At 49.4% G+C, this 23,775-nt stretch overlaps 5 protein-coding genes and 3 non-coding genes across 8 annotated transcripts; 7 read left to right on the plus strand and 1 right to left on the minus strand.

Moving 5' to 3' along the window:
- Window positions 1-1,995: 1,995 nt before the first annotated feature.
- FMAN_02860 (uncharacterized protein) lies at window positions 1,996-2,745 on the plus strand (the record flags this gene model as incomplete). Its single annotated transcript, XM_041831604.1, has 3 exons — window positions 1,996-2,154; window positions 2,207-2,358; window positions 2,406-2,745. 3 exons carry the CDS (start codon window positions 1,996-1,998, stop codon window positions 2,743-2,745), a joined length of 651 nt encoding a protein of 216 aa, XP_041682151.1.
- Window positions 2,746-3,922: 1,177 nt separating this feature from the next.
- On the plus strand, window positions 3,923-4,026 carry tRNA. Its single transcript has 2 exons — window positions 3,923-3,959; window positions 3,983-4,026. It is a non-coding gene; the product is annotated as a tRNA-Ser (tRNA).
- Window positions 4,027-7,131: 3,105 nt separating this feature from the next.
- On the plus strand, window positions 7,132-8,599 carry FMAN_02861 (uncharacterized protein; the record flags this gene model as incomplete). The annotated part of the gene is made up of 2 exons (XM_041831605.1): window positions 7,132-7,216; window positions 7,263-8,599. 2 exons carry the CDS (start codon window positions 7,132-7,134, stop codon window positions 8,597-8,599), a joined length of 1,422 nt encoding a protein of 473 aa, XP_041682152.1.
- A 210-nt stretch (window positions 8,600-8,809) lies between these two features.
- On the minus strand, window positions 8,810-10,059 carry FMAN_02862 (putative histidinol-phosphate transaminase; the record flags this gene model as incomplete). The annotated part of the gene is made up of 2 exons (XM_041831606.1): window positions 8,810-9,938; window positions 9,986-10,059. 2 exons carry the CDS (start codon window positions 10,057-10,059, stop codon window positions 8,810-8,812), a joined length of 1,203 nt encoding a protein of 400 aa, XP_041682153.1.
- Window positions 10,060-10,813: 754 nt separating this feature from the next.
- tRNA lies at window positions 10,814-10,885 on the plus strand. Its single transcript has one exon. It is a non-coding gene; the product is annotated as a tRNA-Arg (tRNA).
- Window positions 10,886-12,009: 1,124 nt separating this feature from the next.
- Window positions 12,010-12,081, plus strand: tRNA. The gene has a single exon. It is a non-coding gene; the product is annotated as a tRNA-Arg (tRNA).
- Window positions 12,082-13,074: 993 nt separating this feature from the next.
- FMAN_02863 (uncharacterized protein) lies at window positions 13,075-14,732 on the plus strand (the record flags this gene model as incomplete). The annotated part of the gene is made up of 3 exons (XM_041831607.1): window positions 13,075-13,318; window positions 13,527-14,295; window positions 14,348-14,732. The coding sequence occupies 3 exons, from the start codon at window positions 13,075-13,077 to the stop codon at window positions 14,730-14,732; spliced, it is 1,398 nt and encodes a 465-aa protein (XP_041682154.1).
- Window positions 14,733-16,472: 1,740 nt separating this feature from the next.
- Window positions 16,473-23,300, plus strand: FMAN_02864 (putative URA2-multifunctional pyrimidine biosynthesis protein; the record flags this gene model as incomplete). The annotated part of the gene is made up of 3 exons (XM_041831609.1): window positions 16,473-17,091; window positions 17,145-23,188; window positions 23,241-23,300. The coding sequence occupies 3 exons, from the start codon at window positions 16,473-16,475 to the stop codon at window positions 23,298-23,300; spliced, it is 6,723 nt and encodes a 2,240-aa protein (XP_041682155.1).
- Between the last annotated feature and the right edge of the window lie 475 nt (window positions 23,301-23,775).

Genomic DNA, 23,775 nt, shown 5'->3' on the forward strand with positions numbered 1-23,775 from the left:
CCACGTTGATACATTGTCCCGATAAAGAACAAACTGTAAGTCATCAACCTTCCACTCGACAAGAAGGAGAGTGGGATCAATGAGAAGACGAAGTGTGAAGGTCTCTCTAAACGTATCAAGTTCAGGTATACTTTTACTGAAGCTTTTAGTTAGACGTGAGCTCTGCATTTAGTATTAAGCAATCATGTTGTGACAGTCGAGTTGTTGATCACCACTTTGCCCTACTCCCACCAGGCCATCTTCAAGCGACCGAATGAGTGTTCCTTCAGGATATTTCCGAATAGACCTTCAGATCTCAATAGACGTATTCTACAACAGTGCTCTCAGTGAAAACATCGATCTTAAGGGATGGTCTTCGACTCCAAGGTTCGACCTATCCGCGACCGTGAGTCTCAAGAGTGGCCAGCCGCCATTTACAACGGTCAGTTATTCTCACGCACCCTCTCTTATAACGCCTTAATCCCACTATGATTATAAGAGGCATGTACTTCAGCCCTGAGCGTGACCTCGTCGAGCAAGCTATCAAGATATCCCAGCGCTAAGTTGAGGGTCAAGTGAACTTTGTCGTTTATAAGCTTTGTTAATCGTTGGACGTTCCAGCGAAACCTCTAACCTCTACTCTGCCGGTGAGAGCAGCATGGATACTCTGTACATAGACTAGACTTCTCAATACACATCTGTCTTCATTGCGATCTAGGCTATCCGTCTCGAGAACTACGGTGCCAGGAGGATCAAGGACGACAAGCCCCTTGCCGGTGTCTAAATGCATCATGGCATGACGGCTTGGACAGAGGTTGCCATACTTGGGCGGCGCAAACCTGTACGGCTCAATGCCCGCCGCAAGTAGTTCATGCTCGCGTTTATAAGAAGAAGAAGAAAAACTAAATTATTGATGCTATCCTAACTCGTCACAAATATTTATTATACTTAGAATGAAATAGAAACAACTCGGTCACTTGGTAAGACAGGACTCCTCGCCGCGCGATAGATTGTAAACCTGTCCTCGGCCGTTTCCATACTTTATTCCTGGAAAGTTGAGCTTCAACCTCGATCGCGGCGATTGTTGCATGGAGACTTGGCAGATATCCATGCTGTCAGGCGGCTTTTTTCCCCAGCTGAGTTTTGGGTTATCAATCACAAACTTGATATTGGTTATCCCCGATAGATACTAGAAAATGATCTTGATGTTGCACCTATATACGTAGCATTACATGAAAGGTTGAATGGAAAGGCCGCATTTGGTCGTCAATCATGTATCAATACTAGGATATAATTGAATGTTTGGTGGCCGGAACAGCAGACTTGAGGCATACAGCAGTATCGGAACTCCCGATGTGTTTTCTGGATGATTCTTGAGAATTAAACTAGATACACCTTTTGCCGTTCATATTTTCCATTGCTCGATTGTTACTGTTGTTGGATGCAACGTTCGTTTACTGGGATGTCACAAAATTGGATCCTTCTTGGCACTCAGCGTCCGTCTTGGCATCGGATTCTAGACAAAGCTCAGTCTTGGCGTGTCATGATAAATTTGTCCGTCTGACATTTCCTGCAGCCGATTTCCGCCTGAATATACCAAAGTCTATCATCGTTTCTGATTCAAATGTTTCGTTCTTTTTATATCCAACTCTTCTAACGTGCCCCTGTTTCGTCGAACATTTTACTCACACCAAAATTTCATCACCACCTGTTAGCTCACAACCTCAACCTCAACCTCAACCTCGGCCGCCCAGACCTTGGCACTCTCCGCTGATGCTTGGCTGGCCTCTGGCCCCTCCCAACCCGGTTTCTTGAGAAAAGGAGCTGTTAAAAAGGTCGTCATTTCGCGCTCGAGCAATTCTTGTCTTGACTTATCTGCGCATACCTTGACGATAACCCTTGTTCGCGCGCGCATCTTTGTAACCACAGATCTTCGCTCTGCATTTCCACAAGCTCTGATTGGCTAGACTCGCCTCTACAAACTCTTTTCATCCTTGCGCAACGAGCTAGTCAACCATGTCCCCACGCTCAAAGTCAGTTTGGCTGGCACTGTTAGCTGCGAATAGCTTCGCATATGCTAGCGAGGAACCGCCTGCTGTGACGACAGCGCCTATTTATCTGCCCTATTACGACGAAGACTCGTGGTCTCTTGTGCGCGGTAGCGTTATCTCAAGCGTGGGTTGACATTTTTTTTGCGAACTCCATCACAAGTGCTAACACACGCCAGGATGCGAAAGCTAAGGAAACAACATACACAATATTCTGTCCAGATACAGACGACTCAGACCCTCCAGAGTGTGATTTATCCCTTGAATTCCCTTTCGTTTTAGTCGAAGGGCCTGATACTGTTCGCTTCCATGGCACGCATACCTCAAGGCTGTATGTTCTCTGTGTACCTACAACGTACCAATGCTGACATGGTGCAGCACCGCAAATCTAGAGTGCAACCTACAAGGCACGACAAAGGCCACTTGTTCCGGGTACTCTAGTTTCAACGAGGGTTATAACGATGGCGTGCACACAGGTCCAACCGAAGTGACATGGACATCAACTTATTCCGGCAGCGAAGTACAATGGGGTGTCCTGACAATGGGCGAACTTCCCCATGACCCGGACCCTGTTACTGCAGTTTCGAGTACACCGACGGACTTTGTGTCCATGCCGATAGCTACAAACGGCGATAATGCTGGAGCAAGTTTGAGCGGCTCCTTCAGGGCTGCTTTACTTGCTGCATGTTGCACTTTGGTGGTTGGTTGGACTCTTTAAGAACTGGACTATTTATTGATGAGAACACGATTTATGATGGGTTTCAGGAGCAAGCGAGCAATTTTCTTTGTTAAGTTTTGATCATGTTTAATACAATATGCTCTCATATTAGCTAATATTAGTCAAAATGATAGCAAACTTGACGAACCAGAGTAATGTTGTCCTAAGACGAGCCTGAGGTCTGTTGAGTAGCGATCTAGCGACGGATTCAGGGGTGTTCGGTACCTCGAGGCGTCGGGTTTGTGATTCGATATTAACCTGTAATTGATGGTAGATGCTGGTTCATGCATACCTGGGTGTTTCCAACAGAAGTCTATTCAACAGAATGACAGCGGGTGACCATTACAGGACAGGACCGAAATATGGCAGATCATCAGAGCAAGGCTAAGGCATATAGCGGGGAACACTGTCTAATTATATAGCAAGTGGCCTCCTGCATTTGTAAAGACATTTACAGAAAACGCATCAGGTGAATTAGAGCTGCTTGTTCGGGATGTCATTATCAGGCGAGGGCCATGTTCGACTACGGAGAGTTGAGCTTCAAGTTTCAGCGGAAACGGGTGGAAATGATAAGTCAGAAATCTTCAAAGGGAAGAGAAGAGTTCTGTCCTGGCCCCGTTCTTCATGTACGGCCGGATGCTCTCACGACCGGATGGCGATCTCCACTTTTCCGGTCCGGAAATCCCGGCCGGACCGTAACGCGTGCCGAAATGGCAACATTCGCACATTGTTACAAGTACTCTTGGCACTTCAGCTTGAGTGAAGCTCATTTGTAACTTTTGGAAGAATGTCCATGAGTGGAAAGTTGTTGATGCGTTTGAACCATGTGTGCCACAGCTGGACAAGCCGACTGTGGCCAGTATCTGCATAAGCTTTTTTCAAGAAAGACCCTTGCTTCTGAAGAACAACATCAGTGAAGAAGTGACTGGAGAAGTCAGAAGACTTATTCTTAGAGAGTTCCAGCAAGCAATGCTATCGAAAACTCAGAGTGACGGTCACAACACTGTAAATGGAAAATGTGCCATTGCGATCTCAATTCTTGGAATTCCTTATTGGGTTTAAGGCTCAGAATTGTGGAGACTTCGTGCTTAAAGCTAGAGTATCCACTTTCAGCACAGACGTGCGAAAAATCCCTCAGAACAAAAAATAGTCGATCCCAATGCCATCAACGAAACAGGGCACAGTGGCCGAGTGGTTAAGGCGATAGACTTGAACGGGCCTCCAAGAGGTTCTAGACATCTATTACGTTCGCGTTCGTAGGTTCAAATCCTGCCTGTGTCGATATAGCTTCATTTTTGCGTTCCAAACGTATTCTGTTACTTGAAACTTCAGCCATGAATCTCACATTCAGTTTTGCACCTACGAAGACGCTTTTGGGATGACAAGATAGACACGAAGCAGTAGTTGGGTTCTGTCTTTTGTAAATTTGAATTACGCTGCAGAAGTGTTGAGATATCACATCTTGAACTTTCTTGGTGATCTGGTTACACAATGGACTGCATTGCTGGCTGCGTGAACGCTCGCCTCAACGAACGTTGATATACATAATGTTATTTGAATGCTTCTCACTATAGATAGATAGCTACCAAGGGTTGTCAGAGAAAATTGTTCATACAATCGATGTATTTGCGTTGGCATACATATTGCTGGTACACCACCTGAGTTGGCGTGTTAGTTTATTTCTACGATTTGGCAAATTTTAAGCGAGCTTGCTTGATACAACACAACGACTCTGTTGAAGCTCTGTTTATCATCGGAATTCCATCCATTTGCTGATGTTCTCAAATAACCAACTCAGGTGAGGTTGGCTTTGTCGACTTCCTCTTTCGGCCACATGTACGGTGTCGCTTAATTTAAGCTCAGCGGACCTTGCATTGAAGATTTGTTGGCAGAGAGGGATTTCATGCTACTTCCTTCCAATTCTCACTGCAAATTTCAAGAATAGAGTATGAGGTTTGGCTGTTCATTGTATAGCCATTCGTTATTCGTGAGCAACCGGATGCAACACAAAACCCTGAGTGTGAACACAATTTTATGATTCGATCGAATATAAAGATACGCTGTGTTGATATTGTTATTTTGTGTTTGTCATTAAACTTTCAGCGCATGCATTATTTGATGATTACGCGGCACTGGGAATGGAGGCGAAGAACGGGAAATGGCGGAGAGAAGGGATAGGACGTTTGAGAGACATGGCGACTGACCGTGTCTTGAACCGCAAAGGCGACGCGCTGTAGCGTTTAGTGTTTATATGCAGTCTCAAGAGTATGCCTTGCTCATTAACGTTTCCAGCCAACAATGGTATCATCTGAAGGAGGGAATCACCTCATGGGTGCCCAAAACTCTGCCTATCGGGCTCAATACATTTAGAATAACTTGATCTGAGTGAGAAGAGGCCGGTCCCTGGTTCTAAGACCTGGTCCAGAACTACACCAGAGGTTGTCTCACTAAGATAAGACGGTGCCACGGCAAGACAGCTAATTAGGACTGCTGACGGGCTTGCAAGGCGGCTCAAAAAGGAAGACAACATCCGGCCAAGCCCCGGTAGCTTCACAGCCATACGAAGACTGCATTTTTAGCAACCTCGAGGTTCCGAGACATAGAAAAGCGCTCTCGTCTATCAGAACTCACGAAAGGAGACAATTGGTTTGCCAGAAGACTTGGGATCCTAAACCAGGGGGCAGGAATAGATATGTACAAGAGCCCGCCAGAATTTTCCTGAGATCTTCTGAATCTACCTAGATATTTTTATCACTTAGGAATGAAGTCCTGGGCTTTCTGCGGCCACCAAGAGTGTAAGGATCTTAGATTCCGCCTGCATCTCCACATGTAAGACAAGAAGCTTGGCCTTGAGCTTCTTCCAATGTCGGAACCGACCCGAATCTCGTAAACAATGCACAGACCTAGGCCGACTTTACAGTTGCTTTTACTTCGAGTTCTCTAAGAATGCGACTCTCAAGTAATTTCCACGTGTCTGGGTTGAAAAAAGTGCCGCATGACAACACGGCAAAGTCGGAAGCGCTGCAATCAAGATCAGACGAGAGAAACGTCCGGCGTTGTTTCGTGTTTCAAGATCTCCTTTCTTGAGCATCGCGTTTCGTCAGTGAGTCAGGCTCTGAGATGATCATTTTTGCGAAAGCCCATGCAAGGGCAGGGGAAAAGAAAGGTTGCTGGGGGTGGGGGCAGTGGAGATGAGGACCGTAACGTTAATGCAGAGTTGATGGGCAAGGATATTGAGTTTGTGTTGCTTGAGTTTGGATGATGCATGGTTACGCAGCAGAGAACATCAACTCTGTACAAGAAACGGTCCTGTTTCGCCAGGTCTTCCAGAAGAGTATCAACCTTCAGTGCCTTGTGATGATCCCTAAAGTCCTCTAGTCAGGGCATGAACATTGTGGCGCCAAGCCTCTTCCTCCAACTTTTGACGCCCACCAATCCCCTCCCCAGAGGTATCTGTCAGCTAGAGTTTAGTGGCATTTACCCCTGGATCCTACAGTACCTTGCACTAGATTCATATTCCTGGGAAACAAAAACTGTGGTTTGGTGACTGACAATCCTCTACCCGCGCGGCCAGTCGAAACAGCCCGTTCTTTGTGTCTGTAACACCAACATGATTACAATGTTCTACTGGCCACAATCAACGGCTGATCGCCGAGAACAGGGCCTTCAGGGTATGTGTTCCTTGTCATGTCCGTCTGCGGGGAGAGCTCGGTAACCCATTCTCCATAGAATGTAGAGGTCATCATTCAACGGTTGACTCTGTCTGAGGCTCATCAGCTAAAGTCTTAGTCTGCGCCTGAACCCAGCATGATTCGTCATTCGTTCCTCACGATATCCTCCCTGTGTGTCTAACTCTGAAAACAGTCCGCCGAGCAAGGGTATCATGTATTAATACCTAGATTAGCCCCCGTCGTCTATCAACGTTTTGGACTAGCCCAGTCCAGCCTGAAAAGAACAAACGTCTCTGGAGCCTCAGCTTTAGCTCATTGCGTTCTCGTATTCCCGTTCCCTCTCAGCTGTGATTGTATTTTTATCTTTCGGTGGCCCCTCCTTCGTTCATTATTCCTTCTTATCTTACTTTTCATGCCCCCGAAGGCGTCCTCAACTTTCACGCCTGATTTTTCTCTCGTAGCTACCTACCTTGTGGCAGCTTGATTTGTTTGACTTGAACGCCTCGCTCTTTCTTGAATATTAAGACTCTCATTCCATATCGCTTGCCGTTACCTGCCTCGAACTTTCACTCATTATCGGATCTATGAAAACTATCAACTTACTGCCAGCACCCAAAAGACTTGCATCAATCTTCCAGGAGAAGAATATCGCTGAGCGATCATCATACTCAAATAGACACCATACACCATACCCATCATCATCAATAGACACATTATGAAGCTCCTCGCCTTGGCCAGTTTGGCTTCTGTAGCCATCGCTACCAAAACGCCTCCCAGTTCACTTGACACTGCAAATCCAGGTATGTTCTGCGGTCAAATGGTGTTCCGGCTCACTAACCATTCCAGATTCAATCCGAGATGTAGCAGGCACCCTCGCCTTCGATGCCATGAAGTACTACAGCGGCAACACATCATCAGTACCCAAAGATCTCGGCGACCTTCAAGATCCATACTACTGGTGGGTAGCTGGTGCCCTATGGGGTGTCATGCTCGACTATTACCACCTTACCGGAGATTACAGTTACAATGATGTTGTCATCCAGGCTCTTCTGGGTCCTACAAATCTCGGCGCTGGTAAGGACTACATGCCTGCAGAGCATGCCGACGAGGAGGGTAACGATGATCTCTTCTTCTGGGGCTCAGCCGTCCTCTCCGCTGCTGAGCGAAACTTCCCTCAGCCCAACAAGAACCTCCCATCATGGCTCGATATCAGCATCAACGTATTCAACGAGCTTGCGGGCCGCTGGAATACAACAGCTTGTGGCGGTGGTCTCTTGTGGCAGATCTACCCAAGTAACCCGAATGGCATGACATACAAAAACTCAGTCAGCAATGGCGGTTTCTTCCAACTCGCAGCACGTTTAGCTCGTATCACTGGCGACAACAAATATCTCGACTGGGCTCTCAAGATCTGGGACTGGTCCTGGGAAGTCGGCTTCATTGATCACCGCAATTATCACGTCTATGACGGAGCCAGTGTAGAAGACAACTGCCAGAAGACAACATACCATTCTTTTACTTATACCAGCGGTATATATCTTTACGGCGCGGCGGTTCTCGCCAACTACACCGAGAAGCCAGAATGGGTCGATCGCTCAAAGCGTCTCTTAGAGGGCACCGATTGGTTCTTTTCGCCATTTCCCAACGCGACCAATGTCATGTACGAAGCTGCTTGCGAGACTGTCAACACATGCAACGACGACATGTCCACCTTCAAGGGTTATCTAGCACGATTCATGTACCTGTCTATTCAGATGCAGCCCGCTCTGAAGGAGCATGTCCATGCTCATCTTCTCCCATCGGCCAAGGCTGCTGTCCAAACATGCACAGGAGGGAAGTCTGGCCGTGAGTGTGGTATGCGATGGTACAACTCCGGTTTTGATGGCAATCCCGGTCTCGGGCAGCAAATGTGTGCGCTTGAAGCTGTTCAGGGCCTGCTGCTCAGTGATGCTCCTGCGCCGCTCAAGGGCGATGATGTCAAGGTCGTCCGCAGCACAGACTGGGCTGCCATGGAAAAGGACGATTCCAAAATCAAGAGTACACCAACATCCTCGTCAGAGACATCATCAGCAACTGCAGCTCAGCCTACAAAGAGTGAGGATGCTGCTAGCATCCCCCGGGCCGATCTCGTTCTGGCTTCGGTCAGTATCGGAAGTGTCTTGGTGTTCTTGGGATGGGCCTAAAAAGACGTATTGGATATTCATTAGACCTTATAAACATAGAATGGAACTGGCGTCGGGTAGTTGGTTGACCGGTCTTAGAGACTACTTTGGTATAAAACGCTCATACTCTGAGTGTTGCTTTTATTAATTCCACGAGATTACGTCTAGAAGGTCTGGATTCAACGTAGAACGCCGTCGTTTTATCACCCTTTTCCTATTTAGTGCTCCAGTTTATGAGCCTCTCACCTCAGCCAACGTCGTCTTTAGTGACTCCAGAAATCTTGTCACCTCGGCGTCTGTGCCGACTGTAATTCGTAGACAACCTTGGCATCCGTGCTCTTTTCCTCTGAATCGCACAACGACACCCTTACCCTCGGCAAGCTTCTCATATACGGCCAATGCGACAGTATTATCCGGCTCGCCTGCAGGGTCAAGCATTTCATAAAGCAAAAAGTTGCTTTCAGTGCCACCTCGTAGACGACCAACACCAGGGATCTTTGGAAGTTCCTTGATAAGACGATCACGCTGCTCTAGAAGGCGCGCACGATGGTCTCGCATAATAGCGAGTCCCTTTTCGGAGACAGCGTAGGACGCAAGGGCACTTGTGGGGCTGGAGATGTTGTAAGGAGCCTTGAGGCTGTTGAGAAGTCGTGCAATAGGGGGTGATGTGAATGCAGCACCGAGTCGGATGCCAGCCATACCAAAGGCTTTGGAGAGGGTTTGCATGACGACGAGGTTAGGAAACTCGGCAACCCATTCAGCCAGAGAAGCATCTTCGGGGGCAAAGTCGATATATGCTTCGTCGAGAACGACAACGCCGTTCCATGTTGGGTGATCTAGAATCTGCTGAACGTCGGACTTGGCAAGGACTGATCCAGTGGGGTTTCCTGGCGAGCAAAGGTAGACAAGTTTGATGTTGGACTCCTTTGTCAGGGCTTCCATGACAGCTGGAACGTCTATACTGAAGGTGGGGGCTTCCAAAAGGGGAACTTTGACGAGAGCCACGTCGTTGACCTGTGCAGACACAGAATACATGCCATACGTAGGCGGGCATGTAAGGATGCGGTCCTTTCCAGGAACGCAGAAGCATCGCAGCAGAGCATCGATAGCCTCATCACTACCGACACCCACAAACAAATTCTCGGGCTTGAGCGTCTTGTCTGTGTGGGCGTGGGTGTTTCGCAGCTCGCAGAGCTGCTTCTTCAACGGCTCCTGGTGAGGATCAGGATAACGATGCAGGCCCAGCAGGTCTACCTCCACACCATTGGCAGCCTTCTCTGCGACGTCTGCACTCAGAGAAGGTCCGTACGCGTTCTCATTTGCGTCAAGAAGGATATTGGTGCCGTCATCCTTGTAGTCGCTGGAGAAAGTTAGTCGTTGCTCTAATGCGGGGGAGGGGCAACATGCTCTCGCGCGCAGCGATATGGCTGGAGGGCCAAGATGTTTGGCCTGGCACAGCTTTCGAGGTTAAAGGGGGCCATTTTGGTGGTGGTCTATCTCCTGATGGACTGGGGAGTAATGAGGATGCGTGGCTCTTTAAGATGTGGTGTTTACCACTTTTTGGTTGCTGAGTCCGACGCCGGAGGGGAGTCATTGACTTTTTTGTGGGGCTTTCATTGTTATCATGATAGAGGGGAAGCTTTGGATAGGGATACAATGCATCCCAAGGTTTGGTGTTTACTCGTAGAACCTTGATGGCAGCTGAAGAAGGTAACGGCATGCGGTACCAAAGAGTGATTGCTTTCCGATATGCAATTGAGTCATCATAGCTTGAGGTCAGGTAAATGTTGGACTCATGCATGTGCCAAAGCGTTACCCTAAAGGGCAACAAAACTTTTGAGCAGCGGTTTCGTGGTTGAAAAACCAAGAGACCAGATGATAGGGAACATGGCAGCCATATTGTCTATTCATGTTAATCCGGTGTTCATTGCACGACAGAATCTGTTTATATCTTCGTCGACCGTATACGCCAAGACGGATAGAAAAATCCATTTCAAGTAACACTCAATCGCCTTCAACATCTTCCGTGCCATGATAGTTCGCTATAGTCATAATCCTAATAGAGGGAAAACAAAGATTTAGCCACCGAGTATTAAAAATAAAGCCAAACCCTATTTCAGGATCAAGGCGTGCAGCCACAGTCAAGCCAGCAAAACGAGCAGACGTCGTCAAGTATCAATTCGACACAACTCCACAGAATTGGTGCTGAATACGACCTTTGAGTTCAAGAGCAAAGGTCGCGTGGCCCAATGGCAAGGCGTCTGACTACGAATCAGAAGATTCTGGGTTCGATCCCCAGCGTGATCATTCTTTTTGACCATACTGCTCAGTAGTATCAATCCTTACTAAGAGGACATGCTACCTTTCATGCTTGGACAGGACATAGTATCACCACACAAAACAGTACTTAGGTAGACAATGCCATTTTGATAGTAGTTATATTTACTGCAGAATGACCAGCCTCTAGTAGCCTTTTAGTGATTTGCTGTAGCCTGGTGTTTGAGTCTGAGAATGGTTTTTAGTATAAGAATGTTTGTAAATATGGAATGTTATACTTACTATACAGAAATGTCAGAATAATAAACTCTTGTACTATATGTATAAGATAATTGTTAACGATATAACTATAACATTCTTAACTTAATTAGTTTGTAGTTGTATTGCGGTTAATGATTGGCCGAGTCTTTTGTAACTCCTTTGAGCCATGATTGGCTAGACAACAAGGCTCGTTTTATGTGCTCCTGAGTCCCTCCCGTGCCACTCAGTACCGCGTTATGCATTCCGCCATCTCCGCAACGCAAGAGCACTTTATTCCTCAGCTGTTTTACACGAATCCTTGTCGCGTCATGAAAACGTTAGTTTTCATTCACTTCTGACCGTTTTATATATACATCTTCGCTTCCTGTCAGCATACAACTGTATCCCGAAAGAGAATACGTTGTTAATGCACTGGAGTCTGGCAGGATTAATGCCCATTTACAACTAATCGCTATACGACGCACGCGCCTTACAAGGTCCATAGTCATGGATTGAGCAGATGTTTCTAACTCGAAGTCCTGTGCTGATGAAACGCCAACATAAAGTGGTGTGTCTGGTCTATCACTTTCAATATGCCTCGATGTTTGATATACCGGAAAGCAAAACCTACGTAGATCAGGCCAGATTGTAGAGACTGCTTATCCACGAGACAGAATACTTTACAAGTGACGATCCTGTCAACTATGTGGTAACTTGGGAACTGCGGACTCAGAATAGTTCGACAACGGAGGCATACTACGGTAAGTTTCACCTGTACCAAAACAGCAGATATATAACGAACAACGTACGATCCCACAAGTTTAGGATCGCGCTTGAGGTGAACAAGCGCTCTCCGTCAGTGTCGTCCACAATCTTGGACGGGAATTTGGGCGCCAGGAATCATTCAAGAGCAAGGTCGCGTGGCCCAATGGCAAGGCGTCTGACTACGAATCAGAAGATTCTGGGTTCGATCCCCAGCGTGATCACTTCTTTTTGCCGGTTTAGAGTCTGCTTGGGTCTGTGAGAACATCGGCCCATGCTCGCCTGTGAAGCAAGTTCTCGGGTGTGCTACTGCTTCTGGGAAGTATGCCAGTTCAAGAGTGATACTCAGATTCTTTTAATGGCGTGCGGCTGAAAATAAGAGCAAACAAGCCTGATATCGAATTAGTCACAGGGGCGCTGGCGATGGATGATAGTTTTATAAACTCAGCCAGGCCTCATCGGTATGTGTCTCACATGGAGTTCAGCTCCTGGACCACCCTTGTCAATGGACGTTCATTGGATGTGTCTGCTACCTGAACAGTTGGAGTTTGGAGAAGGATGCAGATCGAAGAATAGACCGAGAGTGTATGAACGATACATCTGAATGTGTGAATCGGTTGTGGTGGGAAAATAGATGCACATACATGGACGAAGCTGAATTACAGGTAATGAAACGCGGTATACAAAGGGATAACACTTCGATAGCTGACGTTGAACACGTAGTGCTAACGGAACCGTAGTTAAAGTGTAACCGTGACAAAAACGGCCGTAACATTTGGACCCACACAACCACGTCTCAACTGTCCACCGTTGAGTTAACTCTAGGTTTCATTTCCAATCCTGGAACCTGAACCAACTGAACCGCGTCCATACATGTCCATATTCGTACACAAGCGACAAGCCCAGCCTCCCGATCCCACGCCATACGACCTCCTGTCACTCCTCACTTGTCACTCACCGAAGTGATAGACTGTCCGACTGATTGGACCCCATTCGTGTTCCGTCGCCAGCCAACGACAAGCCTGTTCTCGCTCACACACGCGCAATCCCAACACATCCCTCCCACTATTATACGCTGCTGTCTGCCGCTGTTCCAGCACAGCACAGCCAGTACAGCACACGCTGCCGCTTGAAGCGCTGCACTGACGCCTTAACGCCCTGAAAGCGACAGCCCAGCCCAGCCCAGGTCACAGTCACAGTCACATTCACAAACAGCCATGTACTCCGCCGGCTACGGCTTTGGCAACAATGCTGCTCCCTCTTTCAACAACCCTGCCCCACAGCAGCAGTCCGGAGCCCAGCCAGCCGCTCAGCAGATGATGTATAACCAGCAGCAGCAGTTCGCCGGCATGACGCCTCAAGGAGGCTTTAACCCTGGCGCGAATCCTCAAATGATGGGTGCTGGTCCAGGAGCCATGATGCCAAACGCAGGAATGCAGCATATGGCTGCCAATGGCCAGAGTAGGTAACATTTCTTCATTCGCGCGCAATCTCCGATCGAATCTTTCACGACGCGCCTGCTTCTAATGCTCCTGTAAACAGCTCCAGCCTCTTGAGTGATGTGTGGGCAGCTTGTGGTTAGGCATCATTAAGAAGAAGCGCAGCGCAAATCGATATGCGACACGGCAAAGCAATCCTCCTTCACACCTGACTAACACATTGCGCACAGTGGCAGGTTTCCAACAGCAGTTCGCTGGTAACCCTTACGGTCAAGTCGTTCCCTCGTCGGTCGCTCCTCAGAATTTTGCGCCAAATTATATGATGGGCGGAGGCATGCAGGGCTTCCCGATGAACCAACCCGGGATGCCCCAGAATCCTCAAATGATGCAGCGATTGCAACAGCAACAGCAAGCACAGGCTCAAGCGCAGCAGCAACAACAACAGCAGCAGCAGCAGCAACAGCAACAACAACAACAAGCTGCTAACCCCGCTGGCATGGGCCAGGTATCGACCCCTCAAAGACCCCCGAGCGCCGCACAAGGAACACCAAACAATGCTCTGCCTTCGCAGCAGGGTCAATTCCCGACTCCTCAGCCTCCCTCTCAAAGCCAGACCCCCACGAATCAGCAGTCCCAACAACCACAGTCGCAACAGCAGCAGCAGCAGACTCAACAAGCTCCGGCACAGGCGCAAGGGCCGCAGCAGCCCCAACAACCCGTATCTGCCGGATTATCGACACCCCAGACGCCAACCTTCTCGACAAATCAAGGACCGGCTGCCAATGGAACTTTAACAGCGGCTCCCCTTAGCCCCGGTACCGAATCTCGAGATAAAGAACGATTTGCATTGTTGCTCGATATCAACCACGAGCTTCTCTATGAATCTATACAAATCCAGGCAACCCAACAAGAACTGAAGAAGGAGAGCGCTGCAGCTGGAAACCCTGCCGATAAAAAACCGACAGAAGAGGAGACGCAACTACAGCAAGACTATCTCCAGTGAGTTCTTATTTGGACCATGAATTTCTTCACACAACTAACCGTGTCTCAGATGTATGAGGAGATTGCAAGCAAACTTGTCGTATATGGCCGCACTTGCAGATCGGAAGCCCGAAGTTAAAGTTCCGCCTTGTCCAGCATACCTCACTGCCCCTGCTCTGACTCTCTCGCTCAAACTCCGGGCCCCAGCTGTAGGACCTGAAGGTGCAGACAACAACATCGACCCGGTCGCTGACCGTGAAGAGCGAAACAATAGCATAAGGGACCTGTATTCGAGATTACAGGCTGTCTTCCCCGGCATTGACCCGAAGAGAGAACCAGCTTATCGTATGAATACACAAGGCGGCCAGAAGCCTGGTATGATGGGTAGCCAGGCCAGCCCGACAGCACAAAGGACGCCCAAGATCACGAATATGGGGGCACCTCCTATGCCCTAACGTTGCTGGCTCAGATGACTACTGAGTGAGATAAAGAACGTGAAGGCGTAGATATGTTGTAAGGTTTTATAGACACAGATGGAGTTCTTTTGGGTCAAGTTGACCAGTTCATCTAACGAATAGCATAACACTTTGTTCTTTTATATGGTATAAGGGCTGGCTTGGTCTTGAGAGCTCGACAGACTGGCAGATTAGAAGCAATATCGTTATAAGAATAGCGTTACTTTCGGGTTGGTTCAAAAGGAGAAGTATATATGTAGTTGGTGATTTTGCTCAGGGCGTTGAGGAGCTTGCTTCAGGAATATTAGCAATGAAAAGCCAAGAGAGTCTATTCTGTATACATGATTTTACGTTCATTTTTTTACTGTATCAAGTTTGCGAACCTGCAATCTCACAAAAGTAGTTTTCACTGAATCGATCAAGCCAAATTTGTCTCCATGAAATAATGACACTTTATTCGACATTCGAGTTCGTGACATTTGTCACCTATTGGAGATTTGTATGTTGTATCTTCCATTGCAACGGAGCATACAATATCATTTCTTTGCTCCATAATTGTTGAGGCATTCATGCTGTAGCACGAACCTCATGTCAGGATACTTGCTGGTGAACCTGCATATCGGCTTTTGGCGGCTTGCATGAGGCTAACCGTGACTGAGGGTGGGCAATCACCATGAACTAATCCAATCATAGCAAGATCAGATGTAAGAAAAAAAAAAATCTTTTTCAAGCTGTGGAGGTGGATGCTGAGCGGAAAGTGGATGTTGTACGTTTTAGCCTGTGATGTAAAGCGCCTTTTTCTCACTGCCGCCCTGGGCTCGAGCTTTTTCGATCATGGATCTTGGGACATTGAGTACCGGCTGAGAAAAGGTTGTCCTGCTGCACGCGTGGCTGACTGCAGCATTTTCTCACAGTAAGCGTTATTATTATGCTTACGGAGTGAAAGCTTACAAGCATTCTGCAGCTTCCAGAGCGGTTAGCAATGCATTGGTTTCCACGTTCAAGACTTTGTCATGACAACTCCAAGCCGCATATGTCGTAGATATTTCTTCCGTTACCGGAGTCTTTCACAAGTCTCCCCGCCACCTGCCATGGCACTCGGGCAGGGAGTTTTCCAATGCCTTGGCCCGTATCGACAGTGCGGCTAAACCCTGACCGCTGATCCAACAAACCCACTCTCGAGGCTCAAGTCCAACCATTTCTGATGAGCGATCGGTCATGATGAAAGGTTGTTGCGCAGCTTGTGGAGAGGCTTGAGAAGTTTGGCCAAGGCATGGCGGGGCATTTTAGTGTCCCTGCAGATTTTAATGGAATGCTGCGATTGGCCGCGTCGAGGGAACTATCCCTCAATTGGCCAATTAAAGCTTATAGCAATACATAGCGGGGAGCACCCTGTACTGCAGCCCCGGCGATAAAAAAAAGTTTCGAGGGCCGCTTTCATCAGAAGCCTTCCTTCTCTTTTTTCTCCTCCTCTCAAACCCTCGCTCTTCTCCAACATCCTCTTCACCTCTAACTACAGTTGAGGCTGATGATTGCGAGGTAGCTTCTGACCTTACCAGGGTAGCTCTGAAAACGAGTTAACTTGCCGGCCCGTTGCTCGCAATCTCCCTGTCCTCCCGCGACGACCCCTCCACGTCGTTGCCCCGCGCTTCTTTGGGTAATTTGTTGATACAGCCCAGCGCCGGAGATTTTTTGTTTCTTTCTTTGCTTCACCTCTAAACCAATACCGTAACCACTACAATGGCTTTGGTTTCTCAGCCTCCAGCCTCTGCGCGCCAGATTGGCGCCGAGGATGATGGCCTCGTTTGCCTCGAGCTTGAAGATGGCTCCTCCTTCCAGGGCTACAGCTTTGGTGCTCAGAAGAGCATTGCTGGAGAGCTGGTCTTCCAAACGGGTATGGTTGGCTATCCTGAGTCCGTAACGGATCCTTCATACCGCGGCCAGATTCTCGTCATCACTTTCCCTCTTGTCGGAAACTATGGTGTTCCCTCGCGCGAGGCCATGGATGAGCTCCTCGGCGATCTGCCAGCTCACTTCGAGTCTAGCGAAATCCACATTGCTGGCCTAGTCACAGCTTCTTATGCTGGCGAAGACTTCTCCCACTTCTTGGCCAAATCCTCTCTGGGCACATGGCTCAAGGAGCAGGGCGTTCCCGCCATGTACGGCGTTGACACTCGCTCTTTGACCAAGAGAATCCGTGAGAAGGGTAGCATGTTGGGTAAGATGCGCCTCGAGACCCGTGGCCTGACCAATGGCTCTGCCAACGGCCAGGCTGACGATGCCTTGGCTGCTTTGCCCACCGACCACTTTGAGCAGGTCGAATGGGTCAACCCAAACACCAAGAACTTGGTGGCCGAAGGTGAGTTTCCTAGCGTTTTCAAATTCGAAGACGCATACTCATTATCTATGTAGTTTCCATTAAGGCTCCCAAGCTCTACAAGCCTCCGACCTCGGTCGCCCGTAAGCACCCATCTGGGCGTACTATCCGTGTTTTGTGCCTCGATGTCGGTATGAAGTTTAACCAGCTGAGGTGCTTCCTCAAGCGTGGTGTCGAGGTCCTTGTCTGTCCTTGGGACTACGATATCGCCAGCGCCATTGACGAGTTCGACGGTCTCTTCCTTTCCAATGGTCCCGGTGACCCCGCTATGCTCGACAACGTCGTTAAGAACATCGCTGCCGTCCTCGAGAAGAACGAAATCCCCGTTTTTGGTATCTGCTTGGGACATCAGCTCCTCGCCCGTGCTGCTGGTGCCACCACCAAGAAGATGAAGTTCGGTAACCGTGGTCACAACATTCCTTGTACCAGCATGGTTACTGGAAAATGCCACATCACTTCTCAGAACCACGGTTTCGCTGTCGACACTGACAGCCTGGCCAATGGCTGGAAAGAGCTCTTTGTCAACGCCAATGATGGCAGTAACGAGGGTATCTTCCATACTGAGAAGCCCTACTTCAGTGTGCAGTTCCACCCCGAGAGCACCCCTGGTCCTCGCGACACCGAGTTCCTCTTTGATGTGTTCATTAACACCATGGCCAACTGCGCTGAGAAGCCCGAGCTCCTCAAGGCTCCTGTCAGCTTCCCTGGCGGTACCATCGAGGAGAATGAGCGTCTTCACCCCCGCGTCTCCGTTCGCAAGGTCCTTGTTCTTGGCAGTGGTGGTCTCAGCATTGGTCAGGCTGGTGAGTTTGATTACTCTGGTAGTCAAGCTATCAAGGCTTTGAAGGAAGAGGGTATCTACACTGTTCTCATCAACCCCAATATTGCCACTATCCAGACCTCGAAGGGCTTGGCTGACAAGGTTTACTTCCTCCCTGTCAACGCCGACTTCGTTCGAAAGGTCATCCAGTATGAGCGACCTGATGCCATCTATGTGACCTTCGGTGGCCAGACCGCCCTTCAAGTCGGTATCCAGCTCAAGGATGAGTTCGAGTCTCTCGGTGTCAAGGTCCTTGGTACTCCGATCGACACCATCATCACCACTGAGGATCGTGAGCTCTTTGCCCGAAGCATGGACTCTATTGGCGAGAAGTGTGCAAAGTCCGCCTCTGCCAACAACATCGACGAGGCTATGCACGTTGTAAAGGACATTGGCTTCCCCGTTATTGTGCGTGCTGCCTATGCCCTTGGTGGTCTCGGCAGTGGCTTCGCCAACAATGAGGAGGAACTGATGGAACTCTGCAACAAAGCTTTCGCCGCCAGTCCCCAAGTTCTGATTGAACGTAGTATGAAGGGCTGGAAGGAGATCGAGTACGAGGTTGTCCGTGATGCTCAAGACAACTGCATTACAGTCTGTAATATGGAGAACTTCGACCCTCTCGGTATCCACACTGGTGACTCTATTGTTGTCGCTCCCTCGCAGACCTTGTCTGATGAAGACTACAATATGCTGCGAACAACAGCTGTTAATGTTATTCGCCATCTTGGCGTTGTCGGAGAGTGTAACATTCAGTATGCCCTGAACCCCTTTTCCCGCGAGTACTGCATTATCGAGGTCAACGCTCGTCTGTCTCGATCTTCTGCTCTCGCCTCTAAGGCTACAGGTTACCCTCTGGCCTTTATCGCTGCTAAGCTTGGTCTTGGTATTCCTCTCAAGGAGATTAAGAACTCAGTCACCAAGTCTACCTGTGCTTGCTTCGAGCCCTCGCTCGATTACGTCGTGGTCAAGATGCCTCGATGGGATCTCAAGAAGTTTACCCGCGTGTCCACTCAGCTTGGTTCCTCCATGAAGAGTGTGGGTGAAGTCATGAGTATTGGTCGATCTTTCGAGGAGGCCATCCAGAAGGCCATCCGAGCCATTGATTTCCACAACCTCGGCTTTAATGAGACGGAGGCCCTTATGAGCATTGAGGATGAACTCCAGACCCCCTCTGACCAGCGTCTATTTGCCATCGCCAACGCCATGCACGAGGGATACACTGTCGACAAGATTTGGGAGTTGACCAAGATCGACAAGTGGTTCCTCCGCAAGCTTAAGGGCTTGAGCGACTTCGCCAAGAGAATGACTTGCTACAGCACAACCGACATCATCACCAGCCCCTCTATCCTTCTCCAGGCCAAGCGTCTGGGTTTCAGTGATCGTCAGCTCGCCAAATTCTGGAGCTCCAACGAGATTGCTGTCCGTCGCCTGCGACTTGAGGCTGGTATCCAGCCCTTCGTCAAGCAGATTGATACCGTCGCTGCTGAATTCCCTGCCTTTACAAACTACCTCTACATGACCTACAATGCCTCTGATCACGATGTCAACTTCGACGATCACGGTGTTATGGTCCTCGGCTCTGGTGTTTACCGTATTGGTTCATCCGTCGAGTTCGATTGGTGCTCAGTCCGAGCCATTCGAACCCTTCGCGCTACCGGTTTCAAGACAATCATGGTCAACTATAACCCGGAGACGGTCAGTACAGATTACGACGAAGCTGATAAGCTTTACTTCGAGAACATCAACCTCGAAACAGTCCTGGACATTTACCAGCTCGAGAACTCGAGCGGTGTTTTGGGTGCTATGGGTGGTCAAACCCCAAACAACATTGCACTCCCGCTACACCGTGCTGGTGTTAAGGTTCTGGGCACTTCTCCCGAGATGATTGACAATGCCGAGAATCGATACAAGTTCTCTCGTATGCTGGACCGCATCGAGGTCGATCAACCTACCTGGAAGGAACTTACTAGCTTTGCTGAAGCTCAGGAGTTTTGTAACGCTGTTTCATATCCCGTACTGGTTCGACCCTCGTACGTCCTCTCGGGTGCTGCTATGAACACAGTCTACTCTGAGAAGGATCTCAAGAACTACTTAGACCAGGCTGCTGAGGTTTCTCGGGAGCACCCTGTCGTTATTACCAAGTACATTGAGAATGCCAAGGAGATTGAGATGGACGCCGTTGCCAAGGACGGTAAGGTCATTGGACACTTTATCTCCGAGCACGTCGAGAACGCTGGTGTTCACTCTGGTGATGCCACCCTTATCTTGCCTCCTCAAGATTTGGAAGCCACTACCATTGAGCGTATTGAGGAGGCTACTCGCAAGATTGGCCAGGCCCTCAACGTCACTGGTCCTTTCAACATTCAGTTCATTGCCAAGGACAACGACATCAAGGTCATCGAGTGTAACGTTCGTGCCTCACGTTCGTTCCCCTTCGTGTCCAAGGTCATGGGTGTTGACTTGATCGAGATGGCCACCAAGGCCATTATGGGCCAGCCTTTCCAGGCTTATCCTCCCACCGACCTTGCCCCCAACTGCGTCGGTGTCAAAGTTCCTCAGTTCAGTTTCTCTCGTCTTTCCGGTGCCGATCCCGTACTGGGTGTCGAGATGGCCTCTACAGGTGAGGTTGCTTGCTTCGGTGTTGATAAGAATGAGGCCTATCTGAAGGCCTTGATGTCTACTGGTTTCAAGATCCCCAAGAAGAACATCCTCCTGTCCATTGGATCCTACAAGGACAAGCGTGAGATGCTTCCTTCTGTTCAGAAGCTTGAGAAGCTCGGCTACAAGCTGTTCGCCACTTCCGGTACCGCCGATTTCCTCCAGGAGCACGGCGTTCAGTGTCAATACCTTGAGGTTCTCGGTAAGGAGGAGGATCGCAGCTCTGAGTTCTCTCTCACACAGCATCTGGCCAAGAACACCATTGATCTGTATATCAACTTGCCTTCCAACAACAAGTACCGTCGTCCTGCCAACTACATGAGCAAGGGTTACCAGACTCGACGTATGGCTGTTGATTACCAGATCCCCCTCGTTACCAACGTCAAGAACGCCAAGATCCTCGTTGAGGCCATTGCCCGCCACTTCGAGCTTGAGGTCTCTAAGCGCGATTACCAGACCAGCCACCGAACTATCGTGCTGCCTGGTCTAATCAACATCGCTGCTTTTGTTCCAGGCATCGCTACCGCCAGCAATGATGACCTTCAAACAGTCACCAAGGCCTCTATTTCTGCTGGTTTTAGCATGATCCGGGTTATGCCTCTGGGTGTTGATGGCGCCATCACTGATGCCCTCACTTTGAAGACCGCTCAGCAGAACAGCAGACGGGGTGGTTACTGTGACTACAACTTCTCTGTGGCCGCTACCTCAGACAATGCTGATCAGATCAGCCATGTTACCGGCGAGGTTGGCTCTCTCTTCATTCCCTTCAACCACCTCTCTGGCAACATCAGCAAGGTTGCGGCTGTCACTGCTCACTTTGATTCTTGGCCTACGCACAAGCCTATCGTCACCGATGCTAAGCTGACTGATTTGGCCTCTATTCTTCTCCTTGCCAGCCTCCACAACCGTCGCATCCACGTTACCTCGGTCACCAACAAGGATGATATCAAGCTTATCGCCCTTAGCAAGGCCAAGGGACTCCAAGTCACTTGCGACGTCTCGATCTACTCTCTATACCTCAGCCGTGACGAGTACCCTGAGTGTGAGCGTCTGCCCACTGCAGCTGATCAGAAGGCACTCTGGCAGCACATGTCAACCATTGATGTGTTCTCCATTGGTAGTCTGCCTTACCGCCTGGCTACTTCGCTTGGCCATAAGGGCGATCCTCATATGGGCATCTCTGATGCTCTCCCTCTGCTGCTCACTTCAGTTGCTGAGGGTCGTTTGACTGTTGACGACATCAAGGACCGCCTTTACACCAACCCTATGGAGATCTTCGAGCTCCACGATCAGTCTGGTACCACCATTGAGGCTGAGATCGACCGTCCCTACACCGTGGCTCCCGGCACCTTCTGGTCTCCCTTTGTGGGCCGCACTATGCGTGGGTCTGTTCAGCGAGTCACTTTCCAGAACACCACTGTCTGCCTTGATGGTGAAGTCCTGCCTGTCTCGCCTCAGGGTAAAGACATGTCTTCGCATATCGCTCCTCCCATGTCGCCTCCAGTCAAGCCCACCACCTCAATCGCCCAAGCCACCGACTCTCCCCAAGCCCGCCGCATGTCCATGCTGGGTGGCTTCCAGCCTCTGAACCGTCTCCGTGGTGTCGATACTGGTGCTTTTGGCGCTACTCTACCTTCGCCTGCTCGTGGTGCTGCTCCTGTTGAGGAACTCGCCCCTGGCCTCCAACTCCAACCTTTGGTCAGCTCTTCTCTGCAGCAGCTCCTGGCTCAACCTTCGTCGTTCAAGAACACACACGTCCTGTCCGTCAAGTCTTACAGCCGAGCTGATCTCCACCTGCTCTTCACCGTTGCTCAGGAGATGCGTCTTGGTGTCCAACGCGAGGGTGTCTTGAACATCCTTCGAGGCCGCGTTTTGACCACTCTCTTCTACGAGCCCTCTACTCGCACGTCGGCTTCGTTCGATGCTGCTATGCAGCGTCTTGGTGGACGCACCATCGCCATCTCTACCTCTCACTCTTCTGTCCAGAAGGGTGAGACTCTCCAGGATACCCTCCGTACTCTGGCTTGCTATGGTGATGCTGTTGTTCTCCGTCACCCTGAGGAGACCAGCGTTCATGTTGCTGAGAAATACAGCCCTGTCCCTGTTATCAACGGTGGCAACGGCAGCAAGGAGCATCCCACGCAGGCTTTCCTTGATCTCTTCACCATCCGTGAGGAGCTGGGTACCGTACAGGGCTTGACCATCACCTTCCTGGGTGATCTCCTCTATGGCCGACCTGTGCACTCCCTTGTATACCTACTGCGACACTACCACGTCCAGGTCCAGCTGGTCGCCCCCAAGGCTCTGGCTTTGCCACCTAAGGTCCGAGAGCAGCTCGTTGCTTCCGGCCAACTTCTCTGCGAGTCTGAGACTCTCACCCCTGAGATCCTGGCTCGCAGTGACGTCCTGTACTGCACACGTGTGCAGCGGGAGCGCTTCCCTACTGAGGAGGAGTACCAGCGCGTTAAGAACTCTTACCGAGTGGACAACGCTTCGCTCAAGCATGCTAAGAGCTCTTCAATTGTTATGCACCCTCTCCCCCGCAACGAGGAGGTTGCCGAGGAGGTCGACTTCGACCAGCGGGCTGCATACTTCCGACAGGTAAGCATTGATTCCTACGACATGTTGATCGCATTGCTAACATGATGTTTAGATGCGCTATGGCCTCTACTGCCGCATGGCTCTGTTGGCGTTGGTTATGGCTGATTCGTAAACTTGTACATGAGTCGGAAAGGATTTGAAAAGTTTCATGACATGACTGGATTTTTGTAATTTTTTCTTTTTTCAAAGCCGGATAGAAATTGGCGTGCGTTAGCAAGCATTCCAGGATGATGCCCGTGAACGACATTTGATGTTATAGAATGTGTAAATGAGAGGCGACTCACGTCGTCGGCGTACGGTTTTATGTATGTTATGTATCATGTATATATACGTATCGTCGCATACGTTTATTTAATTTAATACTTATTTATTATTTCACCCGTGCGTTCCGTGTATTTCGTGTGCGTGCCTGTTTTGTCTGCTTTTCGTGGCGTGAATATCATGATATGGATAGTGCATGTACTCACAAGTACCTTGGCGAAGTCCTTAATATTATAACTCTCGGGTATTGATACTGTTGTGTTTATTCATCTACAGTCCGTGTTGTGCAATGAATGATGGCCCATTTCCTGAAATCTCAATGTTTG

Source organism: Fusarium mangiferae (assembly GCF_900044065.1).
Source record: "Fusarium mangiferae strain MRC7560 genome assembly, contig: FMAN_scaffold006, whole genome shotgun sequence".
In the NCBI taxonomy this organism is placed as follows: Eukaryota; Fungi; Ascomycota; class Sordariomycetes; order Hypocreales; family Nectriaceae; genus Fusarium; species Fusarium mangiferae.